Raw genomic sequence first — 22,370 nt, 5'->3', positions numbered from 1 at the left:
CAGAGAACAAAACATTATGGTTGTTTAAGCCAATGAGCATTAAGCTGTGTCGTCATTTCCCATCGTGCATGCAGTTCGCATAGCTCGGAAAAAGTAACTGCTGTGCCTGCCTGCTACAACTGCGGCCGCCTCGCTCTCACGAGACATTTTTTGCCATACGTCGTTGTGACATCACAGAAAGTCGGACAGACTTCTAACCAGCATGCACCTGCCGGTGATCACTGATGATCGGTTCTGCGCAGAACTTGCTCATCTCAAATGAGCCTAATATCAACGCCATATCAACACCTCCACAACAACACCTAATTTACCTGATCGCTTCCTTAGAACACCCAGTAGCGGTGAGCAGAAAGATGGCAAGCAGAGAGAGCAGGTCAGTCAAGATCAGAGAGCCAATCATAACAGTGGGTGTTTACTGTCAAATCTTAAAGGAGAACCGGCACCAAAACCGAGTGTTCGTGACAGAGGGTCAGAATGAGGGTGGGAAATGATCATGTTTTACAAATAAATGAATATTTTTGTGCAAAGACCTTTACTGATATTAGAAGTGAACATCAAGGAACATATTAAAATAATAACAAAAAGGCATGCCATGACCCCTTTAATGCTTATGCTTTCTTTTGAGCGTCTTGAAATGAATAATAACATGCAATTGTTAGTCATAATACTAAAGTGTATTATTACCATGAATCACTCAAAACCTCTCAAGAACATGTTCATCCTAAAATAATACAAAATAAAAATAAATAAATTGTATTTTGGTTAAAAAAATAAAACACATTTTTAGGACTCATATACTGTATTGTTGTAATGAGAATCTAATAAGACTCACCACTGAGAATGATACGAATTACAATGAATGTGTAAATTAAAATGTGTTAAACGTCAGATAAAATAATGTCACAACGCAAAAAAGTCCCCAAAAGAGCTTAATTTTCTTTATGCAAAATCATATAAATAGTTCTTAATCTGAATAATAGTTAAATAATTTCTAATAATTAACAGACACAAAATTATTTTTTTTATTTTTTTTTTATTATTCAATAAATAAATACAAAGATTAAATAAATGTCCTGTGTGAAATATATTACAAGATGACTCTTAATGTTACATTATAGGGACATTTAAATAAACAAATAAATAAATAAATAAATAGTCTATCTACTTATTTATACAAGTGATTCGCTGCGTCCACCCCTCTGACCCTCCTCGCATGGTGCATTCCAGGAAGCTGCGCTCTTTACTGAATTAAATCATCTGACGCGCGTTGTCTCCCCATTCTCGGATGGAATGAGCCGCTCGAGCCGGTAACCCGAGCAGCAGCAGCAGCAGCAGCAGCATCAGCGGCACTGAGGCAGGTTGTTTAAGGACTGAATGTCGTTCTGACTTCTAAAGGGACTCGCAGCCTACAAGGGGGAAAGAGGACAGGAAGGCTGTCAGGATGGCTTCAAACTTCAACGATATAGTCAAGCAGGGATACGTGAGGATTCGGAGCAAGAAACTGGGGGTGAGTACAGTCACAGTCTGCTGGACGTTACTGTGTGGTCAGTAAATTTGGGTCTCAGCAGCTGCCGCCGCATCTGTGTCTAAAAGAGCTTCAGAGAGCGCGCGCTGATCAATGAGAACGTGCTATCAACGTGCACGAGCAAATCTACTCACTGCGTTACATTATTGAGGATTTATTCTTAATGGTCAATTATTTTTCATATATATAGCTTAAATCCTGTTCTGAATTAGTCAGCAATACTATAATGTGTAAATATGTTGTTTTGGCTTTCTGTTTGTGCTTTAAGTAGCCTAATGTGGGTTGTTTTAAAAATGTTTACATTATTTAACCATAATAATAATAATAATAATAATAAAATAAAAAAACACTGGGACCATGCACTATTATTAATTTATTTTTAATATGTTGTATTTTCATATTCAATCAAATTAATTCTTAAGATTATTACGTTTAATTAAAAACTTGCTGTTTTCAATAGTTTCTTTGCATATTTAGAAGACATTATTCGAGTCTATAATTCCAGCCTTAAGCAGCATCATGTGTACTGTTCACCTGATTCTGCAGCTGTGACAAAAATGAGTAGGTCATTAGGTCTGTGTAATACAGCAGGTGAATTTATCTCTGTGCTTCACTGCCACAAAATACTTTATACAACATCACAGTGCAACAATGAGAAGCTACAATTTAAAGAACTAAATGTTCAGAAATAAACTTTATACTGTATATGGGAGCAATGTAAAGTATTGTTTCATAGCAGCAAGGGGTTTGAAGACATTCAGTTTTAGAGTGTCTAACATCTAAGTCAGGCTTTTTGTTGAATACCAAGTGGAGTTCAGATTGTCTTTGAAAATTCTGAGTTAAAGCTGATGTTTACTGGCCAAGATTGCTCTTATGAGAAATATCATAAGAGCAAAGCGCAATGTACAGTGCAATAAAATATAAATCATACAATAAAGCATATAATACACACATTATACAATACAGTATAGCAGATGAAATAGAAACATTGAAAAACAAGAAAACAAAACACTGTCATGTACCCAGCACACTTTTTATTTATATGCAGTAAAATATAAATAACAACATACGTACAATACAGTACAGCACAGCACAGCACAGCACAATGTAAACAGTATACAAAACAATATATAATAGCAGCATAAGTAGTGATACCAAAAACAATATTGTCAAGGTGCATCAATTTACATAATTAAATAGGCTTATATGTTGACAATAAACTAATAATGAACAGTGTAGGCATCTTGTATTTTTCTTAAGCCTTTTTCACCATACAATATATAACATAACATTCGACTTAAGCTCAAATCAATACTTGATGCCTCTCTCAGCCTGTTTCCGTTATGTTTGACCAAGAAGGTTTGTTTCTGCCCCTAGACATGGGTTACGAGATGTGAGATAAGCTGTTTTGCCACAGATATTGCTTTCATATGGACTCACCCTAATTGTATTACTTAAAAGGCAGCTTGATATCATTTGCTGATTTTTTTGGTTATATAAAGTTACCAGCCCCATTACAAATATATATACAGTACATTAGTCTGTAAATATAGAGTTGGGGTCACATTTCTTTGGAACACATATAAAAATAAATGCACATTAATGCAATATTTACTGTATTTGTTCTGGCATGCAAAACGTAGAAATATAATTTTATAATAGTGCAGCGAAAGAATATAACCGCTTTCATTATTTTCAGATTACGTGCAATGGGTTCTGGTGTCGCATTTGTCATTAATTGAAGGAAATGAATGTTTAAAAAAAGAAAAATGTGTAAAACTGTGTTGGTGAGGTTGCTGTGAAATCACTGTAAAACCTTGAAATTAACTGACCTTCTCACACAGGCACTTGTCCACCTTTGGAATCTTCCCATTCTACACATATCTCACATGTTGATGATTACGACCCAATACAACAAAACAGCGGAAACCTTTTATTGATATTTAAATGACCATTATTGGTCTTTAGTGCCATTTGTATCTACTTGAGTATAATTTGTTCATCTGATAAAAATATGTAGATGAGACAGCAAGTGCTGCTCCTTTGAAGGTTTAAAGGGAAAGTCTACTTGTCTCATCAGAGCTGGCACAGGCTTTTTTCTATAAGTATGATGTTTTAAACTGCAGGATCACCTAAGTGTTTCCCTCTGATCTCTTTTTATTTTCCCATTCTCTATTCTATTCTCTAAATGAGAAAAAATGAAGGATGGAAATAAAGTCAGATCTTAATTAGACTAACTCATTTATGGTTCGATTGCTTGGTCCGAACTTGAGTTCAATTCCATCCTCCTCCCCCGGCCCATACTGGTTTCTTTTTACATTGCACTGTTGGGTACAAACCCGAGGTATGCTTGCGCCATCAACGTGAGGACCACTGTGAGAACGACTGAGGAAGAGAAGATGCCAGTTTTACTGTTACTGAAGTGTTTGTCCCTTTTGATTTACCACCAGAAATTTACACACAGAGAAAGGCACTTGTAGATGCATTGCAAGAGATGCAAAAAATGTGAACTGCTCTCCCAAGGCAATATATTCTGAAACAAGCAGCTATGAGAAATGTATGATAGTTTGAATGTAAGTTTGAGAAATGTAAATTTGACCAATTGCATGCAAAATGCAAATACGTAATCAAAAGCGGTTTTCTTCCAAGACTTGGGGTGAACTGCTTTCATACCAATTATAAACTGTATCGGCGTTCACATGAACCATACTGCTCAAAATCAAATCGCTTTCACACCAACCACACAAACCCAACTCAGCTAAAGTTCTAGTGAGAAAGCACTCTGAGACTGTAATGCATTTCTTCTGCCATCTTAATCTGTATCTACCCAATCTGTGGATGGTTTTACTTTACGGATAGCCGGGGACTTTGTACATAAAGTAAACCCAGTCTGTACTGAAATGCTAGTGCCCTTTAACCTTGGATAATTTCAAATTTTGTCTCTTTATGTCATCTCTGTTATCCGAGACGGTCACAGTTTATGATGCTTACAAACATCATTCTAAAACCTGATAATGCATTGTGAATCCATAGAGAATCAACTATAGGCTTACCATGAAGCTGTTAACTTAAACCTGCCTTTTCTCCCAACACTTCCAATAGAAGTGTAATCTTATTTAAGCTGTCATTGCAAGCTGGTTCTTGTTCCATATTTGAGATCTGTGTCTCTAAATGTACTGGCAGTGTTGTAATGCCAGAGATTCATGTATGACAGAGATGATCCTAACATGAGGCTTTGGACAATGAAACTGTCATCAGTATCTTGCAGAAAAGCCCATTAGTTATGTACAAATTGTCTGGCCCCATAGATACTGTGGCAAGAAATGTATGTGAACCCTTTGGAATGTGCTGGTTTTCTGCATTAATTGGTCATAAAATGTGATCTCATCTTCATCAAAGTCACACGGATAGACAAACACAATGTTACAAACACAAGCTAATAACACACAAACAATTATAATTTTTCATGTCTTTATTGAACACATTCCATTAAACATTCACAGTTCTGTGGAAAAAGTAAGTGAACCCTTGTATTTAATAACTGGTTGATCCTCCTTTGGCAGCAATAACCTCAACCAAGCATTACCGGTATCTGCAGATTAGATCTGCACAATGCTCAGAAGGAATTTTGAACCATTCTTCCTTACAGAACTGCTTCAGCTCAGACATATTCTTAGGATGTCTGGTGTAAACAGCTCTTTTGAGGTCATTCCACAGCATCTCTACTGGGTTAAGGTCTAGGCTCTGACTGGGCCACTCCAAAAGGTGGATTTTCTTTTTTGAAGCCATTCTGTAGTGGATTTCACCATTGGGATTATGTTTTCATGTTGGTTTGCAGTGCCCCTTTTACATCATACGTAGGGCTGGGGGTTCTTCCAAACAATTCCACCTTAGTTTCATCAGTCCACAAAACATTTTACCAGTAGTGTTGTGGAGGTGGTCTTTGACACTTCACATGAACAGCAGTTGTTTTTGTTGGAAAGCAGCTGCTTCCTTCATGGTGTCCTGCCATGGACACCATGCCTGCTTAATGTTTTCCATAAAGTGGGCTCATGAACAGAGATGTTAACCAGTTCCAATGATTCCTTCAAGTCTTTAGCTGTCACTCTAGGGTTCTGTTTTACCTCACTGAGCATTCTGCTGTGTGCCCTTTAAGTCATCTTGGCTGGATGGCCACTTCTAGGGAGAGTTGCCACAGTACTAAATCATCTCTATTTATAGGCAGTTTGTCTAACTGTGGACAGATGAATATCTAAGCTTTTCGAGATAATTTTGTAACCCTTTCCAGCTTTATGCAAAGCAACAATTCTTGATCATAGGTTTTCTGAGATCTCTTATTTGCAAGGCATGGTCCATGTCAGTACTTCTTGTGAATAGCATTCTCAAAATGTTTGAGTGCTTAAAAAGAAGAAAGAAAAAAGTCAAAATAGCACTAAGCCACACCTCCAATCTCATTTCATTAGTAGGATGTTAGGTTTCCCAACTCCTGACTCTGTTTAACTTTTGTTGACGTCATTAGCCTAGAGGTTCACATACTTTTTCAGACCTACACTGTGAATGTTTGAAATGTGTATACAATATGTAAAAGAAAAATACAATAATTTGTGTGTTATTAGTTAAAACAGATAGTGTTTGTTCATTATTGACTTAGATGAGGATCAAACCAGATTTTAAGACAAATGTATACATAAATGCAGGTAATTCCAAAGGGTTCACATACTTTTTCTTACCACTGTATGACCATTTCGAAAAGTGTGAAGATCTTCATGAACCAGACGAACACCCAAACCATCGTTTCCAAATTTTATGTTAACCAAACGTAGTGTGCATCCTAATTTCCTTCCCATTCTTTCCCCTTTGTGAGCATTGATGTATATGTTAATTACCTGACAGCAGTTTTGGATAATTCTTTCTATTGTCTGTCACTGCGCACATAGCTACAACTGTGTCGTATTCATACCTATTCCCTGTTTTCGTGTTCATGCTAACAGTGTTTATCCAGCTTTCATCAAATTGATTCAAACAAAGAGTGGAAGACAAATTGAAGCCTCTTATTAGTGCTGATGAATTGCCCCCCACAGCAGCAGAAGCTGCAAATGTTATTCAGAGTGAATAATGCTGCACTATTGTGCTATTTCTCTCGCAGATAAATCTCCTCTCAGTCTTCACTCCAACATTTAAAATCATCGATCCCTGCTGTTTTTAATTACACCCCCCCCCCCCCCCCCCACACACACACACACACACATACACACATACACACATATACACACATACACACACACTTTTGTTTTGAACTAGGGCTGCTCTATTATGGCAAAAATCATAATCATGATTATTTTGGTCAATATTGAGATCACAATTATTTAACATGATTACTCATTAACTTTGGAACTTTTTTAAAAAAATGTTATTTTTAACAGTGGATTTCCTTGAACTTGAAATGTAAACTGTACTGGGTAGGGGAGGAGGCTATTGTCATATGATAATTATTTTGTGTCACGTATGGTAGTCAAATAAAGGAAAGCCTCCATCACCATAATTTATAGCAGGGATGCTCACACTTCTATGGAATGAGATCTACAGTTTCATCATGTTATTGCAGCAAGATCTACCATGTACAATAAAGGCTATACATTATCACAATACCACAATTTCAGTGGTCTGTAGTGAAATTGGACTATTCTCAATACCAGCTTCAAAACCACAACAAATAATAACATGAACTAATATGTTAATTTTGGAAGAATGGTTTCAAGTTCTTAATTATTCAAGACTAGTAAACAGTCAGTAATAAAATAACAATAAAAAACAGCAATGAATAGAAATAGATTAAAATTAATAGAACAAAAAATACAAATTAAGAAAATTCAGTGCTTTTTTAACAGCTTTAAAAGTTTTTAACAGCAGTAGGCTATCAGGTATTCAAGGAAACATTCAGAATGAAATGCAACATAAAACTACTACTGGTCTTTACTGTATGATTATAATACATTAATACTTTTTAAAGCTACTAAAGTTACCTAGTCAAGAGCAGTGAGTGTTTTCTTGTTATGGTTATTTGATTATTATAATGACACACTAGACAGCATCAGGTCTATTAGCTTACATTTATATTTACAAGTCCGACATTTTAATACAAATTTGCTTTTTTCTCCCGTTTACATTCACTTTAGACATTACTCTCTGTGTTTACATGAATACCTCAGCAAGACGGGCATTTTGGCGGAATTTTGAAATGTATTTGACCGTTCAGGCATGCATTAGCTCAAGTTCAGCACACACACATACTCCGCCTGTCAATCAAACAGGGTGCAGCTGTTACTAGATCACTAGCGAATTATAAAATTACTTGCTCTGGATTTCTTTCAACAGCAAATAAGAATATTAACTTTATAATTAGTGACACAAGCCTAGGCTATCACAAATATAGCCGTTTATTTATTTATTTTTCTCCCCAATTTGAAATGTCCAATTCCCATTGCGCTCTAGGTCCGCGTGGTGGCGTAGTGATTCGCCTCAATCCGGGTGGTGGAGGACGAATCTCAGTTGCCTCCGTGTCTGAGACCATCAATCTGCGCATCTTATCACGTGGCTTGTTGAGTGCGTTACTGCAGAGACATAGCGCGTGTGGAGGCTTCACACTATTCTCCGCGGCATCCACGCACATCTCACCACGCCCCCCACCGAGAGCGAGAACCACATTATAGCGACCATGAGGAGGTTAACCCAACGTGACTCTACCCTCCCTAGCAACAGGGCCAATTTGGTTGCTTAGGAGACCTGGCTGGAGACACTCAGCATGCCCTGTATTTGAACTCGTGACTCCAGGGGTGGTAGTATTTTTTCGTTATTGACATTTTAATCGGGCTACTTGTCCCGTCAGTGAAGTAAAATTCTCTTTCACTTGCCCCTTCAAAAATCCACTTGTTTACAAGCGTTAATGTCGAGCCCTGATTAAATATTGTTATCAACATTCTCCAATAAAAAATTTTTTCTTCTGCAGTATAGCTCCTAAAATTTTAAAGCAGTTTTAGATATTATTTTGGAAAATAAGCCAAAAAATCACAATCAAAAATGTATTTTGGGGGGCCTGAGTAGCTCAGCGAGTATTGATGCTGACTACCACCCCTGGAATTGCGAGTTCGAATTCAGGGAATGCAGTAGAGTCACATGGGGTAACCTCGTGGTCGCTATAATGTGGTTCGCTCTCGGTGGGGCGCTTGGTGAGTTGTTTATGGATGCCGCGAGAATAGTGTGAAGTCTCCGCGGTAATGCGCTCAACAAGCCATGTGATAAGATGCGCAGATTGACGGTCTCAGACGCGGAGGCAGCTGAGATTCGTCCTCTGCCACCCGGATTGAGGCGAGTCACTATGACACCATGAGGACTTAGAGCACACTGGGAATTGGGTATTACAAATTGGAGAGAAAAAAAAAACGTATTTTGTTCCAGTGTATAATGGGCTAAGACTACACACTCTCACATGTTCACTGCAAAAACAAACTTTCTTTTCTTAATAGAGCTGCTTATCGGCAATTTTCTTCATAAGATACACACAGTGAACGTAACACATATATTATGATTTACTACGTCGCGAGCCATCACGTTTGAATCTATCTGCAGCAAATGCGCGCGAGTGACAAACGTCCCTGCGCCAGAGTCTGAATCAGCCGGGAGAAGATTCAATCTCTTCCCCGGTCACTTCACGCAACTTATAGACGCGGTGCTGACCGCACAGGGAAATGCCAGTTTCGGAGTTTATTTTCATAACCCACTTCCTTATTATTTGAACTTAATTAAAGGATGCTTTAAAGATATAATGCCGGGGTGTTTCATTGCGAAATGGAATGCGGCACAATAATTGTTTCATCTCGATTATCTTGTTTTCATAATAGTTGGAAGCCAAATCATAATTGAAAAGAAAATTTGATTAATCGCCCAGCCCTATATTGAACAGAGGCAAACATTACTATTAGCTGTTACCGATGTGTAAAACATAACTGATTGCATAATTTCTTCAAGACTAGAAGGGGTCACTGCTCATATAACACAATGCTGAGTGAGTCAGTGATGTTTATGTCAGGCTATTTTCTTGTTAAGCTCATTCACATTCTTAAAGTTTGGAATCCTCACACAATATAGTGCATTATGTACCATGACAACACTCTGAGCAGTTCTTTGTGTGTGTATGATTTTAGACTTTATACTGTCTGTAAATTGAATAATCCAGAGAGAGAGAGAGTGAGAAAGCGAGAAGGCAGAAGTGAGAGAAAAGGGCGTAGCAGCTGTGGGGGACGTGGGGGATATGTCCCCCGCACTCTTTAAAAAGATGATTTTTGTCCCCCGCACTTTTCCAAGCTAAACCCATACAGAGCCCAAATGGTGGATTTGTATACAGTATTCTTTGCGTTTTGTTACTTTGGGCTGATTGAGCGACCATGCACCCAATGACAGGTGAATTTCATGAGGCGAAACAACCCTTACGTAATAGGTCGTCAGACAGTCTAATCAACATGGCTTGAATTGTTAAAACTCAACTTAAAACAATATAAAACATAAAACAAACAGACACACACAACGCGGCCACGTGCGTCTCTCTCTCTGTCGAACTGGTGTCTCCGGATTCCCCTTATCTTGCTCTTCCGCTGATCAGCTGATTCAATGCCGGCCATGCTCAATCACGGCCTGGCCCCGCCCTCCTCCTCGTCACACTCCTCCCCTGCTTGATTCAGGCCCTTCCGGCCATTCTGTCAGCCTGTGGTCCACCCCGCCTCCTGCAAACCTCGGGGAGAGACGAGGGGAGGTGTGGGGAGAGGGAAAGGACGATCGGAGACACACACAGAGAGAGAGAGGTGCTTTTCAAACTGTTTGGAAACCAGTTTCCTTAAGAGTTCCATTCATTGAAAACAGCTGTCATTTAAGCCATTAACTTATTAGGCAGCAAGTCAGCTGCCTATGTTTTCGGATGCAGCCCAAATTAAAAGTGCTTCATGTGTGCTCTAAGTAAATGTCTTATTCACTATGCACTGTATGTACATTTGGTTTGATTATGTATTTTTTTTTAGAAAATGCGATTGCTAACGTGGACATGTTATGCAACCATGGTTGCTGGACTACTTTGTGTACTGTTATTTCTTCTTCCTGATATATTAACAGTTTCTTCATGTGCAAATAAATTACTAAAACAGAAATCTGAAGAAACTGCTACCTACCATTTAAAATACAATATAATTTTTTTAGTTTTGTGTGAAATTGAGTAAATAAAGTGCAAAATAATAGTTTATATATATATATATATATATATATATATATATATATATATATATATATATATATATATATTTAGCAATTTTATGTTTGTTATTTACTATATTAAATTGTGTGATATATCGGCATTGTATCGGCCTATCGGGCATTAAAAAACCCATATCGGTCGACCACTACTTAAAACCTCTACTAAAGTCTGTTTGTAGGTCTGTAGACATACACATTTTAAAGGATTAAAATTTTCTTTTGATCGATGATTCAGTGACTAATTTCACACAAGACACTCATTTGTCACCACCTTCTGGCATCACCAGAAATGGTCACTGAATCATTAAATGGATCTGAAGGAATTTTGGTGAACGTAGTCAAAACACTGGAGCCACTTGGGTACATTTAAATCCCACAATGCACAAGCACAGAGTAAAAAATAAAATTGTGCATATGCACAATTGTCATTATTGTAATTGATTAAATCATTTATTCAGGACCAGTTTGTGCTCATTCTTTTATTGTTATGTGTGAAACAGAAGCAAGTGCTCCACAAGATGCCCTTTGTTTTTGCAGCTAATTTTGCAATACTTCAATCTTTAAAATACTACAAATATTAAAAGTAAATAATACATATATATTAATATGATACTTATATATTAATATATACAGTAATATATTTATACTGCACTGGTCTCTGCTAGGGTTGTGTGGTATACCGGTACTAATGAAATATTGCGATACCAGAAAAATTTAAACGGTATCATATCATCATGTTGTTAATTTCAGTACCATATTAAAGCATGCTGCCATTAGCTAAATGTAATGTAATGTGAGAGTTTTGAGATGAAATCAAAGACCATTTGAAAATATCTATATGGCCATTTGTGATAATTAAACAGCAGGATGTCATTTAATGAAATAATAATGAGTCACATGCGCTGCGCACCACAGTATAAGAGTCAAATCTCTGCCCTGTCATTTCCTTCACACACACACACAAACACATAGGCACTCACATGAACACACACACAAATGCAATACACAATACTAATGCTTGATTTTCATGCAGTGCGTCCAATAGTAGCAACAGATCAGTGTCTTTAGTGAATAAACGGCTGTGAACTCTCAAATTAAATCTTTCTCCGTTGCCGCTCGGAGATTTCAGCTCGCGAGTTGTGGGAAGCTTGATATAATGAACCTTACACAGGAAGAACTTCAAAAATCTTTCAAAATAAAAGTCCCGCTGAAATGAGAGCTCAATTCAACTGACTGCGTGAAATGGAAGACATTACGACAGAAAAATATTATTACTGTATAAAGGTGTAATTTTCAAAGCAGTTGCAATTAAATGGATATGTTATTAATATTATTATCTGTCAGCAATATCACATAAGCAAGTGTACTGAATATCAGCATTTTTTGATTCAGCCATGGCAGCCTTTTGCCTCAGGTAATCAGATTGTTTTCATTTAATGATTTCATTAATACTGTAAAGTTTTTTTTTTATCAAAAATTTTATATATATATATATATATATATATATATATATATATATATATATATAGTTGAAAAGTATTATATTTTCATTTGATTAAAGCTGTACAGTATGTACTGTATTTGATTAAACACAATTTGATCATAACATTTAATTAAAACATTTAACATGGAATCCAGAAAAATTAAAACAGAAAAGGCATAATTTGTATCTATAAGACTTTATGCGGTTCTTTTTGTTAATAATTTTCATCAAAAATCAGAGTTTTTTTTTTATTTGTTGCCAAAGTATCGAATTAGTATCTATACTGAGGTACCAGGGCTGGTATCATACCGAAGCCAAAATTCTGGTATCGGAGCAACCTTAGTCTGTGCGAGCCACCTACTGACAGCTGTGTCCCCCACTTTTAAAATGACTGCTACACCCCTGAGAGAAATCATTTACACACTCCTGCTGATGAAAGTCAAAGGACTCTTTTATCCAAGGTCATTTGAAGGCTGCCATTTAGCCAATCATCATCAGACTGGAAAGTCAAATCACACTAGTCAGAATCTGAAAAGAGCCCTTTTAGCTTTTATTTTTAGCTGTCCACAACTTCCATCTTAGAGTCCATTTGGAGAGAATAAGCTATACATTTTTTTGAATAGCCAAGCACTGTGTGTTGCAGGGTTAGTAATAAACCACAGCTCAGGGAAAAATGCCACCAGAGCTGACAAAAGCAACCTAATCTCATAGAATGAACGTTACTATAGCTACATTTTTGCAAACTGAGATTTACTGCTGCATACGTTTCACCGAAGCTTCCTGGTGAAATTAACTGTTGAAGCGCTACAACAACTGTACGTTTTGTATGCGGTTTTTAATTAATGTGTAAAATTTCCCAGCCCTTAAAAAAAAAAAAAAGTGCATTTCGGACCCATTATATTCTTTATTCCCTTTGATAACAGGGCTGAATGGGGTCAGGGTACCAGAAAAGGTGGAACATGTTGAGATCCTGTGTGATCATGTTGAATATTTTCATATCACCAAGGAGAATATTACAGAAGGAGAAGTGCTGAAAAGGCCTAGTCTTACTTAATGTGTAGCATCTCCTGTAATACAGAGTTACATGGTTCCAGTCTATGGAGGCTTTCAATTTGTATAGGAAAAATCCTACTCTGGATGAAAATACCATTTAGGTCCATTTACCCATGGTGTGTCTCTCCTCTAATCATTTGGCACACATTAACCATAGCTGTGTCTCCTGGGTTTTGCTCAACTCTGAGCACAGTACAGTATGTGCTCTGGGCGAAAGCATCAGCACCCAGTCTGGCCAACCCAGCCCCATTCATACTAGCATGGCCCATTGAACACACTTCTGGGGTTTTGTTTTCCACAGGGCATTTAAAAAAAAAATTGTTTATTTTATTTCACTCCACTATCATCCTCTTTCCCACAAAACATCTCGGTTTCCTTTTTCTGTCTCTTACTCTCTTAAGCTGAGAAAGTTCTTGATGCTTCAGGCCTCTGAGAATTTGCTATGTGGACATGCTATCTGCTTTCCTTTGCCAGAAGCTAGTGTTTTCATGCTATTTTGTATCCTCAGATAAACCACACAGCCATAGGATAGCTTAGACTTTATTCTTTTCCTCACAATTTCATAGACAATTTACAGTTAAGTGTAGTTTTACACAGTTATGACCCCAGCATAAGGACACTATGTAAATAAACTGTGGTAAATTCCTATTTCAAAGTTTATTGAGGGCTGTCAATTTAATGCATTAATTGTGATTGATTATATACAAAAATAACAAGTTTTAAAATGAACACAATTTGTCATGTCCCCGGACGGTAATAAGGAATATTACTACCATCCAAGCAATCTAAGCTTAAAGGGATAGTTCACACAAAAATGAAAATTCTCTCATCATTTACTCACCCTCGTGGCATCCCAGATGTGTATGTCTTTTTTTCTTCTGCAGAACACATATGAAGATTTTTAGAAGAATATATCTTCTTTGTAGGTCCATACAATGCTAGTAAATGGGGGCCAGAACTTTGAAGGTCCAGAAAGCATACAACTCCAATTACCAAAAAGTTGGGACAGTATGCAAAATTACAATAAAAACAAAAAGGATTGATTTGTAAATTATATTCATCCTTTGCTATATTGAAAGCACTACAGCTAAACATTATATTATGCTTTACCTTAAGTAATTTAAAATCAGATGATTGCAACACTCTCCAAAAAAGTTGGGACAGGGGCAATTTAAAACTAATAACAATTTGATGAGTTGAAATAACAAGGCGATGTGAAACAGGAGATGTTAAACAGGTGAGGCAGTTGTGTCATAGTACTGTATACTGTATAAGGAGCCTCCAAAAACAGCCTAGTCCTTCAAGAGCAAGGATCAGTCGAGACTTGTCAATTTGCCAAAAGATGCTTCAGCAAGTAATCCAGCACTTTGAGAACAATGTTCCCCAAAGACAAATTGGAAGGATTTTGGGCATTTCACCCTCTACAGTGCACAATATAATTAAAATATTCAAGGAATCTGGTCAAATCTCTGTACGTAAAGGGCAAGACGAAAACCACTTCTGAATGCATGTGATCTCTGATCCCTCAGACGTCACTGTCTTGAAAAATGGCATTTATCTGTAATGGATATCATGAACATGAGCTTGGGATAACTTTAGTAAACCTTTGTTAGTCAACATCACTCGCCGCTGCATCCACAGATGCAAGTTAAGACTTTACTATCCAAAGCAGAAGCCCTACATCAACACTGTCCAGAAGTGCTGATGACTTCTCTAGGCTCAGTCTCATCTTAGATGGAAAGTAGAACAGTAGAACTGTGTTTTTTGGTCTGAACAGTACACATTTCAAAACATTTTTGAAAAAAAAAAAAAACATTGTGTTATCCGGGCCAAAGAGGAAAAAGGCCATCCAAGCTGTTATTAACATCAGGTCCAAAAGCCAGTGTCTGTATGGGCCAGGGATGTGTCAGTGCCCATGGCATGGGTAACTCGCACATCTGTGAGAACACCATGAATGCAGACAGATATGTACAAATTTTGGAGCAACTGCCATCCAGCACCGTCTTTTCCAGGGATGTCCCTGCATTTTCCAGAAGGACAACTTCAAACCACATACTGCCCGGATTTCAAGTGCATGGCTGTGTAAGCATAGAGTGTGGGTGCTAGATTGGCTTGCCTGCAGTCCTGACCAATTGAGAATGTGTGGTGTATTATGAAGCACACCATACGGCAACAAAGACCCTGTACAACTGTGCAGCTAAAAACCTACATAATGGATGAATGGGGGGAAAATTCCACTTTCTAAATTTAACAAACTTGTGTCTTCAGTGCCCAAATGCTTAAGTGTTATTAGAAGAAATGGTGATGTTTCACAGTGGTAAACACTTGACTCTCCCAACTTTTTTGGAGCGTGTTGCAATCATCTGATTTGAAATTAATGTACAATAAAAAAAAAAGTAAAATTTTTTTAATTCACAAGGTAAAACATCATATAATGAGTAGTTGTAGTGCTTTCAATAAAGCAAAGGGTGAATATAATTTACAAATCACTCATTTTTGTTTTTATTAGCATTTTTCATACTGTACCAACTTTTTTGGAATTGGGGTTGTATAAAAGCAGCGTAAAAGTAATTCACAAGACTCCAGTGATTAAATCCATGTGTTCAGAAGCCATATGATTGGTGTGGGTGAGAAACAGATCAATATTCAAGTCCTTTTGTACAAGTAATCTCCAATTTCACATTCTTCTTCCTATGTTTTTTGCTATTTGCATTCTTTGTGCATATCGCCACCTACTGGGCAGGGAGGAGAATTTATAGTAAAAAAAAACTTAAATATTGATCTGTTTTTCCTATCACCTGTCATATCACTTCTAAAGATATAGATTTAACCGCTGGAGTCTTATTGATTACTTTTATTCTGCCTTTATGTGCTTTTCAGAGCTTAAAAATGTTGCCACCCATGCACTTGCATTGTGAGGACCTACAGAGCTGAGATATTCTTTTAAAGATATTCGTTTGTGTTCAGCAGAGGAAAGAAAGTCACACACATCTGGGATGCCATGAGGGTGAGTAAATGATGAGAGAATTTTCATTTTTGGGTGAACCATTCCTTTAAAGTACCATCTTCATGTTTTTGTGCGAACAGGCAACAAATCACACTTACCGACAGCAAACAACACAAGATGGGGATGTGTTCTTACGTTTAAATACAGCTGGTTGGAGCTGAAATCTGAAAAGAGTCTTAAGAGGTGTTTTTCTAATTTTCAAACTACATTTTACTTGACACAGTGTCCTACAAACGATATGTTCATGACGCGACACAACCAAATTGAGACGCCCAAAGCATCCGTCTGATGCATGTGTACATAGAAGCGTTCTTAGAAAAGCCCTTATTACAAGTCTAACCCAGACAGATGGACAAATTCAATTGCAAAATAGACTGTGTGGATTGTAGAACAATGATCGGCTTATGTTCAATTAAATGGAAATAAACAATATTTTGCATTCCAACCAAAGACAAAGAAATGCTTTACTCATCTACCACAAATATTTTATGTATTTTAATTATCAGAATTATCATATTTGTATGAATATATAATATTTATAATTAATTAATTATGTATAATTATGTAATTAATATATTTAGAATTATTGTTTTATTTGGGGGCCTTTCTCTGCAAATATTGATATGTGATTGTGTTTCATTTAATAAATTAATCGGAATATCATGTAATTAATTTGATCAGAAATATTTATCAATTGATTGCCCTAATTTCTATACATCTCATTTTTGTATTTACTGATGTAAATCTTTGCTCAAAGTGTAAAATGCACTCATAAACGTAGTGTAGTTTAGCTGAATGATTGTGTATGTGGGAGTATTCAAGCTCTGTTTTAATTGGAGAGCCACTTGCTAAGCACCTGATTCGTGCAGTAAATTTTGCAAACAGCTTTCCACAAATCCATAAATGCTGTCAGTCTTTGATTTAAAATTTCTCTAAAGCAAAGGCTTAGTAGAAGTCACCATCTGTGAAGTGTTGTTCAGCCTTTTAAAATTAGTTATTTACAAGCAGGAATGGGGTTTGTGATTTTCTTTAGGGGTTCTTGATCCCACCATGGCTCATTTTGAAGATTTGTTGCCCATACGGTACCATGGGCCCATCAAACTTCAAATAAAATCCAGTGTTTACTTGATGGTTGCTCATTCTACTTTGTAATATCTGCAAGAATGAAGAACAGTCCCTCGCACATATATGAGTGACCGCAGGCATTCTGTCGAGAAATGATGGTCACCCATATATAAGTGCAATAGACAATAATGAGCAGAGTGATGACTGCTGAGCTACAAAATGATCCAGTTTTTGATAAATATCAAAGCATTTTATTCTCAAGAGTTACTGGCCAGTGGAATGAATTCTGCCTTTTATAAGGCACCATTTCTATATTGGCCAAATATGTTTTTCCAAAGAAATTTATTGGTAATGGTAAGAGATGCATGGGGATACATATGGCCCAGAGAATAACGACAACATGTAATTTATGGGAACATTGCCAGGAACAAAATTATGTGTCATGAATATGATGAAATATATTCCTGGGAATGGAGATTCATATGAGATATGTGGATTTGTAGGCCACTGGTTTATTTGATAAAAGCTTCCTACGTGAGCTTTTGAATGGCTTTTAGGTCTACCTGACCTTTTTCTCTTCTATTAGGTGTTCTCAAACCGCAGATATCTGTGACCACAATCTTACATTCATGACAATTGAATGATTGTTGCAAATCCTTTTGTCATCCACCGTTTAGTCTTATGGGCCTGCAGAATTTTTCAGTAGACTTTTGGCTTTGATTTCTTTATAAAACTATGCTGTTATGCATGGATCATCGAATTGAGTCTTTCATACAGATAAGTGAGTATAAAAATAAGCATGTAATGATATGAAATAGCTATTTTTCTTTGTGCACTGGTTATTGCATTTCAGTGCTTCAAGTCTCCAGCGGTCTGTCACACAAGCTTCATAACAGATTTATACTCTTACAACTAATGAATATATAGATGCACCTGAATTCCTAAAAGGGCCACAGTGATTTCTCAGAATAATCTATGAACAATAGTTCTGTATTAATCCTAGTTGTTTATCATAGCAGGTGTGTGAGTGCACGTGCTTAGCCTCAGTGATTAGTCCAAAAATAGCAAACCAACAGTGTCCCCAAACTCCATGTGGGGAGATGGTTGTCACGGTGGCATGAAGGTAAACAAGTTAAAGTGACAGAAAATCAAAGCATCCTCGATTTTCTCAACCATGTGTTTAAATAGGATAGAGCTTTGCTCATGAATAACATACAGAGCCTTTGAAAAAACAATTCTTTCATTTCTCGCTGACATTGTTGCGTTATAATAATTATATTATTTCAAAACACTGAAACTCAAAATGTATTCTTTTATTTATTCTTTTAATATTATGTCAAAAATAAAACAAAGAATTTGGAATATGCTGTTAACCCAACAGGAGATGATAGGGAAAAGGCTAAATGTTAGGGACTGATTGCCTCAGTCACCATTCACGTTCATTGTATGGGGAAAAAATGCAATGAAAGTGAATGGTGACTGTGGCTAACATTCCAACCTGGCCTCATAGAAGAATGCTACTTTTTTGCTAAATCATTTTTACATTGCTCATTGTATGTATCACAGCACTTTCCTGGTAAAATGAACACTAGAGGTGCTACAAAAACAATAACTTTTATTCCCTTTCACACAAATCACAAGTAAAAAAATCAGTTCATAAACTAGTACTTTTCACCCTGTTCCTCACACAACGCTCTTACAACATCAATAAACATTTACTATAATGCATGACTCATAAGGCTATACATTTTAATGTTTGCATTACATAATTAACTACATTTACAAGCTTGTTTGTGTGATGCAAAGGATCGGGTACAAGTCCTGAAGAGAACACGAGTCAACATGTGAGTCCTAAGTGTCGTAAAGGCACCACAAAAATATGTGGTTGCTTCAGCATTTACGTTTTTTGCTTTTTCACATTTGCTTTTCATGACACTATATTAGGCTTAGGTTTAGGCTAGGTAAGTCGGTTTTGTTGATTTAAAACTCACAAGAGCATTAACCTTCAATCTGTTTTTCATGTCGCATTTGCTTGGTTGGTTTAGGTTTAAAGGAATGTTCCTGGGTTCAGTACAAGTTATGTTCAATAGACAGCATTTGTGGCAAAATGTTGATTACCACAAACATTTATTTTGACTCGTGTCTCTTTTTCTTTAAAAAACAAAAATTACATTGAGGCACTTACAATGGAAGTGAATGGGGCCAATCCGTAAACATTAAAATACTCAAAAGTATTAACACAAAATGTAAACAATATGCGTGTTAACATGATTTTAGTGTGAAAAAATAGTTTGCTAATCTTTTCTGTGTAAAGGTATATCCAATTTTTACAGCTTCGTTGCCATGACGACATAACGCTGTAAACACTAAAACCTTAAAACGACAGTTAAAATTATGATTTTAACAACTTTGCAGTTCAAATAGCACGAGTTTTAACAGAAGGATTAATGTAAGTGTTTTCAAAAAATTACAAGCTTCACATTTCTGTTTAAACTATAAAAACTGGCAACATTCGCTTCCATTTGTAACCTCAATGTTTTTTTGTTTTTTTAAAGAAGAGGAGAAACAAGTCAAAATTAATCAACATTATGCCACAAATGCTGTCGACTGAGCTTAACTTGTATTGAAGTTGGAATATTCCTTTAAGGTTTAGGGTAGTGAGGTAGGATTTGTTGGTTTAAAACTCGATTAATCATTAACTTTAAAAATCTCATCTCTTTGGGAGAACATTTACAGTAACTCGCTTTTAGTTCCACACAGTGGACATTTCACCTTGGAACTGCTGAGAGACCACATAATATAATTTTGCAAATATGTCACCACAATCATGTAATTTTTATGAGATTGGGGAGTAACATTCTGCCTAATGTCTAAATTTGTTTCACAGAAGAAATAAAGTCATACGGATAATATAATTAGGGTGAGCACATAATGACATAATCATTTTTGGATGAGCTATCCCTTTAAATTTGGAGTAAGTATAGGCTGAGTACAAAGTATGCACACATAATTCTTAATTCACACTGGCAATGTATTTTTTCTGATCATTGTCTTGCCAAAAAATGTAATTCCTCCCAAGCTCACTCAAAAGTTTTTTTTTGCAGACTGAAACAGGATTGCTAGCAGTACTTTTAACAAGATGCTCACTCTCTGCTGATGAAAAGCAGCCCCTCAGCATGATACTACCACCTCTACCTCTACTTCAATCTAGGTGTGGTGTTTTTCAAGGGCAGCATTAGATTTGTGCCACATGCATGTATCACTTTGAATTTTGGCTCTGTCGGTTCTGTCGTAGGCTTGTCTGACCCCAAATTCATTTAGATGTTGTAACTGGGTCATTATTATACATTTCAGCTAACTTCAGACATGGTTTCATGCAGTTCTTTTTGGGAAATGGCTTCATTTGTGCCTGCCCTCCCATAAAGACCAGTGTTATGCAGAGCTCTTGAAATGGTTGACTGCTGCACCTTTACTTTCTTCTCAGTATATGAACTCTGTAGCTCTTTCAAAGTGATCGTTGGCCTCTCTCTGGCTTCTCTCACAAATCTCCTTCTTATTCGGGTAGAGTGCTTCGGGTAGAGTGCTTTGACAGATGACCTTTTCTAGACAGTTTCTGGGTGGTTTGCTGTATCCTCCACTTGATAATTGACAATTCAACCAACAGTGCCGACTGGTACTGGCAACATGCTGTATGTGTCCCACCCCCAGGAAATTCATTCATGGACTATAGTATCTCACCTGCTGTGGCTTTGTTAATAAACCATAGATGTATTTTATTCCCTTGTTTATATTTTATTATGCCATATAGACCATCTAGTTTATGGATTACACTGTTTTTCGATAAGAGGCTTAAAATTGAAGTAATGGATAAGTGAATAGGTTCCATAGGCATCACATATCCATAGGCATTTACATGGTAAAAAAAGGAAATCCCCCTTTAGAGAGATGAGATTATTGTAGTAATCCAGTTTATTGTCTTAGCCTCAAATGGCACACAACATTTACGTCATGCACACTGTGCATGAGACGTGCATGCACATGGAAAACAAAGTATACTTTGGCCTAAATGCTTATTGCACACAGAAATGCAAGAGCTGGCTGAAATCACCAGTTAAAATCTGATTGGCTGGCTTCAGTACAGTTTCCAAGAGTCAGGGTGCACAAACAAAATGTATTTTTTTTTTTTTTTTTTTTACAAATTACTACAGAGAGTGCTACATAGTAGGAACTGTATTTGCCATAATTTGCAAAGTTTATTGAATCTTTTTAAAAGTTAACAAGAGATAACCTTGATAATACCCTGTACAGTATATCCTGAGTTTTTTTTAAATGTTTTTTTTTTTTTTTATAGCTATATCCAATTTCAGAATTGTTTGGCCCTAAATGTAATCTAAACAAGAAAAATAAAACTGCTTGTTCACTTTACATGTCGGTCAGAGGGATAATTCTTGACCAGAGTGAGCGACAATGTGGGCCAGACTTTAAGCCAATAGTCAAACGTCTGGCTGCATGAAACTATCTGGCTTATGTGATTACAAACTTCTACAACTGCTCATTAATCCAGACTCACAACCACAAATGTATTGTTTTTCTACTTACTGAAACATACAATTCTGACTTAAGGGTATATTGTGGTACTTCGGTTGTATGGTTGTTTGCCATAAGATGTTTGCCATAAGATTACTAAACTTGCTGGTATTTTGAGAGTGAAAACTAAATATCAGTTACTGAGAAACTTTATAACTATAATATTTAATATGAGATGTAGGTTTTGATGTTTGCATATGGAGAATTTTAGCATCCAGAAGAAGCCCACTGGCACCGCTTCACTTTAAGATGAAGAATAGTTGACCTACATATTGTTTCAACATTATTTTGCAGCTATTTTGGTAATGTATTGGTATGTGCTGAGCACAGGCAGGCTGTTAGCCCTGCCTCAA

At 36.6% G+C, this 22,370-nt stretch overlaps 1 protein-coding gene across 1 annotated transcript in view; it reads left to right on the top strand.

Moving 5' to 3' along the window:
• Positions 1-1,324: 1,324 nt before the first annotated feature.
• LOC127432204 (docking protein 6-like) overlaps positions 1,325-22,370 on the top strand; it is a 102,214-nt gene continuing 81,168 nt past the window's right edge. The window contains exon 1 of the mRNA XM_051683097.1: positions 1,325-1,507. Within this exon, the coding sequence (XP_051539057.1) occupies positions 1,442-1,507 (66 nt within the window). The 5' untranslated portion in view covers positions 1,325-1,441. The remainder of the gene's footprint in view (positions 1,508-22,370) is intronic.

The sequence above is a fragment of the Myxocyprinus asiaticus genome, chromosome 41 (genome assembly GCF_019703515.2).
Source record: "Myxocyprinus asiaticus isolate MX2 ecotype Aquarium Trade chromosome 41, UBuf_Myxa_2, whole genome shotgun sequence".
NCBI classification, from domain to species: domain Eukaryota; kingdom Metazoa; phylum Chordata; class Actinopteri; order Cypriniformes; family Catostomidae; genus Myxocyprinus; species Myxocyprinus asiaticus.
This window is presented reverse-complemented; position numbering and strand designations above follow the sequence as displayed.